Source organism: Suricata suricatta, chromosome 8 (genome assembly GCF_006229205.1).
Source record: "Suricata suricatta isolate VVHF042 chromosome 8, meerkat_22Aug2017_6uvM2_HiC, whole genome shotgun sequence".
Lineage (NCBI taxonomy): Eukaryota > Metazoa > Chordata > Mammalia > Carnivora > Herpestidae > Suricata > Suricata suricatta.
Window position 1 is genome coordinate 37,143,530 of NC_043707.1, and position 9,151 is coordinate 37,152,680.

The 9,151-nt window shown below is 63.0% G+C and overlaps 1 protein-coding gene across 4 annotated transcripts; it reads right to left on the reverse strand.

The window, feature by feature from the left end:
* MAFK (MAF bZIP transcription factor K) lies at positions 1-9,106 on the reverse strand. Of its 4 annotated transcripts, none has more exons than XM_029948546.1 (3): positions 9,046-9,106; positions 1,419-1,498; positions 1-461 (listed from the first exon to the last, which is right to left on the reverse strand). In XM_029948546.1, exons 2-3 carry the CDS (start codon positions 1,452-1,454, stop codon positions 27-29), a joined length of 471 nt encoding a protein of 156 aa, XP_029804406.1. In that variant the 5' UTR covers positions 1,455-1,498; positions 9,046-9,106; the 3' UTR covers positions 1-26. The 4 variants fall into 4 exon arrangements, with proteins under 4 accessions (XP_029804406.1, XP_029804404.1, XP_029804405.1 ...); XM_029948544.1 differs by having other exon boundaries at positions 8,524-9,084; XM_029948545.1 differs by lacking the exon at positions 9,046-9,106 and adding an exon at positions 2,018-2,040.
* Positions 9,107-9,151: the final 45 nt, after the last annotated feature.

The window sequence follows — 9,151 nt, forward strand, 5'->3', positions numbered from 1 at the left end:
CGCCCCCCCGCCCCCGCGGCCAGCCACTAGGAGGCGGCGGAGAAGGGCACGGAGGTGGAGGAGATGTCGGCGGACTTGACTATGGTGATGACACTGGTGGTGGCCACCTTGGTGGGGGTGACGGGCCCACGGGCCACGGTGCGGGCGAAGGTCTGCAGGGCCTCGTACTTGGAGCGCAGTGCGTCGAGCTCCAGCTTCATGCTGCTGTTTTCACGGGCCAGCTTCTCCACCTCCTGCTGCAGCTCCACCCGCTGCCGCTCCAGCTCCTCCTTCTGTGTTACCCGCTTGATGCGACAACTGGCAGCGTAGCCGCGGTTCTTGAGGGTGCGCCGGCGCTGCTTCAGGCGGACCACCTCCTCCTTGGTGAGGCCTCGCAGGTGCTGGTTCAGCTCCCGCACTGACATGGACACCAGCTCATCATCGCTGAGCACCGGGGCGTTCTCGCCCGCCTCCTTCTTGACCTGCGGGGGCCGTGGCATGGCGGTCAGCATGGAGGCGTGGGCGTGCCAAGGAGAGGGTGGCAGGAAGGACCCCAGAGGACGGCTTGGCGCATCTACACCGGGACAAAGCCGCGCGCCTGGTTCCGCGCTGTGGAAAGACCTGGCGACAGCCCTCTCTGCCTCCCAAGCTGGACTTTGCACCATCAGGGAAGCGGGAGGGCCGGTCACTGGGGGGCCTGTGATGTCATGCGCACAGTAGAATGTGGAGGGTTCCCCAATGGGGCCTCCTGGCTACACCTGGACATCACCTGGGTACCACCAGCCGCCCAGAATGTGAGCTGCTCCCTGTGACCCTCCAGCGCCTGGTGCAGGGCCCACACAGGCAGAGGAGTGACGGGCCTCCGACCAAGCGGGACCTCAGAAGGGGCTTGGATGTGCACGGACTGTGAACGCACAGAGGGTCCCCTCTCCCCCGAGACCCGGCTCTGCTCTGGAGACAAAACTACCAACCTGGGAGACCACGCCAGCCTGGGAGCAGCACGCTGGGGATGGCCAGAGCCAGGCCCTGCGACCTGGAGTGCTGAGGCTCCCATGCGCCCTGCCCATGGTTCTGCGGGACGCAGGCCACGCTGCCCACCCTGGGCACTGGGGAGGAGCTCATCCTAGCAGAAGGGGATCCACACCTGCCACTCCCTCCCAAGGAGCCACCCCCTGGACGCCGAGCCCGCATCTCCTGAGGCCACAGCCCCCAATTCTGTCACAAACACACACACACACACACACACACACACACACACACACACACACCCCATGACAGCTCTGCTGGCCAGTAGCCCCTGCTCGATTTCAGGGGACAGGGCTTCCCTCTTCACACTTGGGGAAGTCCTAGAAAGGGGGGGCCACTGGGGCCGAAAGGGACCTTTTCCAAGCCTGAGCCCGAGGCAGAAATGGGGTCTGCTCACCCCCACCCCCGCTCACCTTTAATGCCTTGTTTGGTTTGGGATTAGTCGTCATAACCTGGGCACAGTCACCCGAACAGAAGGGTTTGGAAACTGGATCTAGGAAATCAGGACAAGAAACAGAAATGAATGAGGTTAGCTTCCAGCCAGGCTGGGGACAGGGCCTGCTGCCGTCACAAGTGACCTGAAGCGAGGACATCCCCGCCACAGAGATGCTCCAAGGAGGTTCCCCGCAGGGTGGGCACACTGCCCAGACCAGCATCAGCCCACGGAGCAACCCGGACCTACCCTGGCCCACACCCTGGCAGCCCCTGCCCTCTCAGGCCTGTGCTGCCGTGCCTAGGGGGCACTAGGCCTGAGCGGCTGTTGCTTCCTGACTCTCTCTCTGAGCTGAGCCACTCACACCCTTGAGGCACAGAGAGCCATGCTGAAGGGCCCAAGCGCGAGGCCCCAAAGCCCCCTCCCAGGAACAGCCTTACCCCCAGCACCTGAGGGCCACCACGGGCCCCTGGGATGTCACCCTGCCCTGGAGAGAGCCCCCGTGACCACGCCTGACCGGGCCTGGCTCCAGAGAGAAAGGACCCCTGCGGGCACCCCTGCCCTCCCCAGCAGACCTACCTCCGAAAAGGGCACTGCAGCTGTGACATCACCGCCCCCCCCCCCTCAGGCTGCCCCACAGCCCTGACCTGAGGCCCGCAGTATCTGGGAGGCAGGAGCCGCCACTCACGAGCTCACCGACTGTCTGGCGGGAGCAGTCCCCGCCGCTGCCCGCCCCTCTGGTTTTGGCGTCTGCATTGTGTCACACATTCTAATCATTCATGAAAAAGCCAGCCAAAGCATCCCAAGCATGATTCCCCTCTGATAGTTGCCATGGCGACCTTGGGAAGTAGCCAACCCCTGATGGTCGTCATGGAAACGGAGAAGCCCACAGCAACAATGGCTTTGGGCAGGCCAGCCCAGACATGGCAGGCTGTGGGGCAGTAAACACCGCTGTGTGCCCCAGCAGCTGGGGGTGGGGGGCGGGAGGGGCCCGGGCTCTAGCCTTTACACTCTGTCGCTAGAGTGGGAACCAGGGTCCACATTCCAAATGCCAGGCAAGGTGAAATGAGCTGAGACAGGATCAGAGAAACACATGGGGAAGTGGGGGGGGGGGGGATCCTAGGCCCCAGAGATGGAGCCGCACCAAAGCCCCCCATCCTGGGGGTGACTGGGACCCAGGCAGATGGTGTCTACCCTGCCCTCCTTCACCCGCAGCCCCAGGACCCTTGGTGTAGCACAGTCTAGGCCCCACCCGCCCCCCACTACCAGCCTGGTTCACTGTCACCCCTGGCAACACAGCCACTCTCCCGGGCACTAATGATAGATAATGGAGAGCAGGACAGCAGCAGGCAGGGGCTGTACCCTCAGGAGGCTCCCAGCTCCTCTGCGCCCCCCATGCACATGCAGGAGACCCCAGCAGGCAGGCAGAAGCTGCTTCCTGACAGTGGCCGGACCCCCAGCATCTGCAGGGGTGCAGCGGACCGGAGCGTCCCTCCCTCCGGGTGCCAGGGTCAAGCCATGCTAGGGAAGCCACCTGGAGGGCGGCAGGAGCCGGGCGGCAGGCAGAGCCATGAGAAACTTTTCCATGGGAGCAGGAGGGGTGGCCGGTGTCATTCCAGCACACGTCAGCGCACAAGGGCCGGGAGCTGCCAGGGCATAGCTGTGTGGTGAGTCACGGCTGTTTACACAGCGGAGCTCACATTCCCACAGACCTAAGGCCCGCCCACCCTGCCCTGCACGGCCCGCCCAGCCCGCCTGGGCTGGGTCCTGGCACAGCAGGACCTCCTATCAGACCCCAACTAGACAGGGGTCTCCACACCTCACCCCCGGTGACTGCGCTGGGGCAACTCGGCCAGCACCCGGGGCCACACGGTGCATTCGGGGCAGGTGCGCCTCCTCCGGGACTCACCCTCTGTGACAATGCATGGTGGGGAGGCCCAGGTAAGCAGGATGTGCACAGGACTGGGCTCTGCATCCTCCCCTCCACACAGACCCTGCAAGGGTCAGCTGGCTGGGTCTGCAAGGTCGAGATCACCAGGGCAAAGCCCCATGTCCACCAGCTCTGAACCCACCTCGCCCCAGCTGCCTGGCCTTCTGGGGGCAGGACATAGACAAGAGCTGGGCAGAGACAAGAGAAGAGCGGGCCCTGGGGTCCAGGAGGGACGACTCTGTGGGGGGCGGGGGGGCGCCATGCTAGCGTCTGACTTCTGGGGACTTTCTGCAGTTCTCAGACCTTCTATTCAACAAGAACGACTTGAGGCCGAAGAGCAAATGGGAGTGGAGAGACGAAGCCGGAGAATAACCCCGTAAAGTGCTTCTGTCTGTGGGTCTTACTCTCTTCCTCTGAAAACGAAGGGATCGGAACCAGGGGCCCCAGGCTTCTGTCCAGCTTGCAGAGGCCTCTGCTGGGCTGAGTGGGTGACAGAAGGAGACACCCTGCCTGGGGGGGGCTCGGCTCTCAACCCCTAGGGCGCCGGGGCCTGTCCCAGCACCCCTGAGAAGCCAGAGACGCTCGAACAGGCGGGCAAGTCCCAGGCAGGGGCAGACCCTGTCCCACGGCCCCCACCGCCTCGGGCGGACCAGGTCTTGGCTCCTGCCCCCTCTTCAAGGACCCACCGCGCTTGAAGTCGCCGCCCACTGATGGAAGGCAGGAGCGTCCTGCCCTGCCACCCAGGCAGTGCGCCCCGAGAGGCACTGCACACACCTAGGCAGCAGTTTCAGGGGCCCGGCTCCAGGAGTGCAGGGTCGCCCGGCTGCCCTTCCTGCGCGACCTCAGTACACGGGCACAAAGAGCACCAGTGCTCACCTCTACCCAAGCTCACAAGGTATATGCAGTAGTGACCTCAGGTTACTTTCCACATGAAAGGCAAAAACCCAGCAATTTGCTTCTGGAAACAGGTTTGGAGGGAAGTGTCGTGTGTGTGTGTGTGTGTGTGTGTGTGTGTGTGTGTGTGTGTGTGATGATTTGTAAAACAAAGGAACTTAAAACAACTGTCCTAAAATGTGTATTTATAAACCACTGCACCTCAGGCCACCTCCATGGCCACTGGAAGAACTGTGTTCTGAGTCTCAGGGGGACCCGGGCCGGGGTGAGAGGCCACAGTTGGAGAGGCCAGGCAGGTGTACTAGCACCAGGCCGGATGCCACACTGCTGTGTGAAAGGTCACCTCCCCCTCCCCAAGCTTCACGCAGGGGACACTCCCGCCATCCAGTCCCGAACCATCGGTTAAGGAAACTCTGGCAGCACCTCGCACACGCACACAGCCTGCGCTCTCCACCAGCAGATCAAGTCGCCGGAGCCAGGCAGGGACCCCAGAAGGCGGGCAGGCCCTCCACAGTGAGAGTGTGGACGCTGTTATCCCATGGCCCCCCGGAAGCTGCCTGTCAGAGAAAGTCGGCACGGTCAGCGCTTCTAACTCGCAACACCTTGCAGGTGACCACTTCCCTAACTCAAGAAGTTGGTTTTCAACCCAACATCAGAAACTCCTCTCTGACGCACCCCTAAACAAGGTTAACGGCTCTAAAGACACGTGTCAGCAGCCCAGCCAGGACTCAGCTCTGAGGACCATTTGGAGCAAGTTGGGGAGCCAGCACCAGCTCTCCCCTCTGAGACCCACACACAACGGGCCAAGGAGTCCAGGTCTGGCAGTCTGGAACTGCCCTTCCAGAGGCCAGGACCTCGGGCCCTCTACCCCCAGCAAACCTGTACGGCTGGCCAGCTGCCTGATTCAGCTCATCTGGGGTGACTCACGGCCCAGGGTAACCCCCACAGTGCTGCTGCGGCCCTTGCCACGCTGGGCTCAGGCCTGGGGCCTGGGGGCACGTTTTCCCCACCAGTACAGCGGTGGCTGACAGGAGCAGTGGCTGGGGTCTAGATGGGGTGCAGAAAAGGGTATTTAGAGTCCTGCAGGGCTCTTAGCGTAGCTCAGGCAGACCAGCCTAGACTGAGCTCGAGCGCACAGGAAGCCAGAGCTCCAGCACCGAGCCAGGTAGCTCTCAGAGAACACTTGTTCCTGCTCAGCGCAGAGTGAAGGCACCGCCACCCCCAGGCCCACTGCACTCGGCCCTCTGCGGGTGACAGCCCTGGGGAGAGGGAGGAGGGCAGGAGGCAAACCAGAAGAGAGGAACGGGGTTCCGTCCTGGAGCAGGTCTCCACTCCCCACGCAGGGTGCAAACCCCAAAGCCAGAAGCCACGCAGGCGTGACCGCCTCTGTCCTGGGGAGGGGGGGTTCTGAGTGCCCCTCCTGCCAGCTGCACAGAGGGGCCAGGCCACCACGGGACGCACCTGCCCCGAGCACCAAGGTCAGCACGGCCAGCATGCCACTGGAGCTGATGCCTCACCTGACTGCAGACGGGCCCCAGGAGCACCAGGAGGGCTTCCCCGCCCCGCCCACTCCAGACACTGGACGTCCGTGTCCCGTCCAACTCCCTCAAAGCGGGGATGCATCCCATCACTGCACGCCAGCCCCCCACCAGCCCGACCCACACCCAGCCTGCAGGCTGGCCCTGGCTCGCCGCCCTCCGGCAAGACACAACTGTCTGCCTGGCCTGGAGGACGTCTGGTCACCTTGTGTCTGCAGTTCGAGGAAGCTGTGTCATCCTGGCTGTGTCCAGAGGTGACTCAGGCGACTGCTAGGCCGACAGCAGGCTGAGCGCCTCACCTCCCTGGCCACACCCTGGCCTCCCACTCCTCCGGCCCCCCGCTGGGTGGTCCTTCAGTCTCCAAGCTCTCCTCTGCAGTTCTGTTTGGTCCACAGACGCCCAGGGGTTCAACCAGGCCCAACCACCATGCGCCGCCATGCTGAAATAGCTCGCATGTCTGACAGGTCCCAGAGACGTGCCCTGTCCCCACAGCCACCCTCCTCCTGTGTCCCCAGCTCAGGTGATGACCCATCATGCCATTCATGCAGAAATCTCCCCCCCAAGGCCTCGCCCCTCCTCCCACAGCCACCTGCTGAGCCGTGCTGGCCTCAGCCCTCCAGCACTCCCTGGCTCAGGCCCCCCCTTCCTCTGTCTGGACCTCTGTCCCTCAAATGTAGCACTTCAAGGTGAGGAGCACCCCCTTCTGAGTCCCTCCTGATCCCTCCACTGCCTGGACCACCTGTCGAATTCCAAGCCTTCACCTCTGGCTTCTTGGAGCCTCCGCCTCCATTCATACTGGGCTCCCATCCTCCTCCCCCAATCCTTGCTTCACCAAAAGCACCCCCTTGCCCCTCCTGTAGCAGCCAGACACCCTCTCCTGAGCCCATATCAAGGGCTGTGCCCAAGACTTGGTCCTGATCTTTCCATCCAAGGCTGGCTTCCCTTGCTGGATGGAGGGCAGGGGGGCGCTCTTACCCACACCTGCTCCCCATGCCTCCTGGTGTGTCAGCACTGCACCCAATGGCAGGGGAGGGGGAGTCTGGGGCGCCTCAGTACCTCTCCAGTTTCCCCTCATCCAGGGCAGCTGACAGGCAGCACAGAGAAGCAGGCAGAGTGCCGCCCCAGACCCTGGATGTTAGACTCTGTGGCCGCAGGCCAGGTACGGAGGCCTCGGGCTTGGTGTCCTCATCTAAAATGGGGGGGTGGGGGGAGGGGTATGCGTACAGCACGATCCCTACATCACTTCTACCTGTTCTGAAGTTGTACGATTTGAAGACAACACTTTCAATTTCCTGAAACTGTAAGAAAGAGGAAATATGACTTACAAAAAGCAAAAGTAAACACGGGAGCAATGCATCTTCCATCAGCAGGGAGCAGGGAGGCGGGGAGCAGAGGGGAGGGTGAGTCACTGTTTACTGCTCAGAGGAGCAGCCACACAGAGAACGCTGGAAGCTGCCCGGGTTCCATTTCCCGTGTGGACTGGCTCCTGAAGCCAGAAAGTTCACTTCAGAAACCTTTAGACTCAGGGACAGGCAGGACTCGTCGGTTGTCTGATGGTAAACAGCCTCTACAGCTGCCAGAGCCCCGAGCACGACAGCGTGTGAGGCAGTGGACAAGTGCACAGAGAACATCGGGAGGCGACCTCACTCGGCGGCAGCCAGGGCACTGGAGACGGGGCTGGAACGCGGCAAGCCCCAGAACCGACTTCCCCCGAGGAGCCCCGATTCAACTCCCATTTTTAGCAACCACCTTGAAAGTGAGCAAGGCTGAACTTGGAACGCATCCCCCTTAAAGCCCAGCTCCTTCAAGCGTGGAATGCAAGCACACGCCAGAGAGAAGGCTTGCTTTGTGTTTCCGAGTTGGTAAACTTTATCGAGGAACCACGAGGGATCCTGGTGTAAGTTCTAAAGGCAGCGCCCCTCTAAGGAGCTCAAACACACACATTCCCGCTGGCATGAGCCAAGGACGGAAGTTCTCCAAAAGGTGTCAACTACCCACAAAGCAACAGAGGTTGGCAGGTGTGCCTCCCCCACTGGCACAGCCCACCTTCCGCTTCCAGACCCCTCCCACCAGCTGAGACAGACGCTCTATAGGAAGCCCAGCCCCCGAAGGCATCATATTGGAGATGGCCCCCCACGCAGCTACACTGTATAACGACACCTGTGCAATGAGGGCTGTAGCAGCAAATCCTCACTGACACCCATAAGGGAGAAAGGGCAGGGCGGCCACACTTGCGGGAACCCACTGATTGTATCTGCTGCGTGGGGTGTGGGTGTTGGAGACCTGGGAGCTTCCCGGGGCCAGGCACCTGGTGAGGGAAGGCGGCCGAGTGCCGGGCTCTTCCACACTCACAGCCCACTCAGCAGCGGGGCCCTTCTGCCCTGGCCACAAGAGCAGTGTGAGAGGTAAACAGCAGCACGATCATTAACACGGCACAGACAGCAGAAACGTCCAGCAGCCCGAGACGCCAACTCCACCAATGCAGAGCCTTTGTCCAAAGATTACACGCACGTGGCGAGGGGCAGCGCGATCAGGGACAGCAGGCGGGGCAATCTATTTTACCTAAGGGAGACGTAGGTGGAGAGCGACACATTTCCTGTACCCTCCCCTGGCTCCCAGAAAGGTGTGAGGAATTCGGCACCCTGGCACACAGTTTCCCGAGCTCGGCAGGATCACAGAGGAGCCCCCGGTCTGACTTAGAAGAGACGGGGAACCCCACTCACCGATGAGGAAACGGAGACGCGGTTCCCGGGGTTCGGGGGAAGGGGCATGTTCGCCCTATCCCCCTCCCCACCCAAAGCTTCCACATCAGGGCCTCCCTCCGGGGAACCCCTGGCGGGTCAGCTGCACAGAACGTGACATGGGTCACAAGGCCGCTTCTCCTTGCCCTTCCGCCCCCTCTCCCCGAGCTCGGGTGGGGAGCCACCGCCAGGCAGGGCAGCACCGGGCGAGCCGGCGGAAGCACCCAGGTGGACGTGCCCGGGTGGGCCCTGCGCGACCACGCGCTCCCCTGCACGTGGCCGTTTATTTTCGCCCCCGTCTTCCCGCCTCGCAGCGGATCTCCGCGGGCTCAGGCGAAGCAGGTGGGGAGGTCAGGACAGGGGGCGCCGGGCCCGCCCTCCGCGCCGCCCCCCGGGAGGACCCCTGCCTCCAGCTCGGGCATGAGGCGGGCGAGGGTCGGGGACGCGCTCCTGGGCCTGAAAAAGAAGAGCCCCGGCCCGCGCTGCGCGTTCGCGGTCGGGCACCTGACGGCAGGTGCGCGGTCCGGGGTCTCGGGTTCCCGCCCAACTTCGCCGCGGGTCTAAGGCGGCGGTGACTCAGCTGCGCTCGGCCCGGACCCGCCCTCGCCTC

Coding starts and splice junctions, on each gene's coding strand:
- MAFK (XM_029948543.1), bottom strand. CDS start 1,661: ATGCTGGTCTGGGCAGTGTGCCCACCCTGCGGGGAACCTCCTTGGAGC. Junction 462..1,418: donor AACCAAACAAGGCATTAAAG/GTGAGCGGGGGT, acceptor CGGCCCCCGCAG/GTCAAGAAGGAGGCGGGCGA.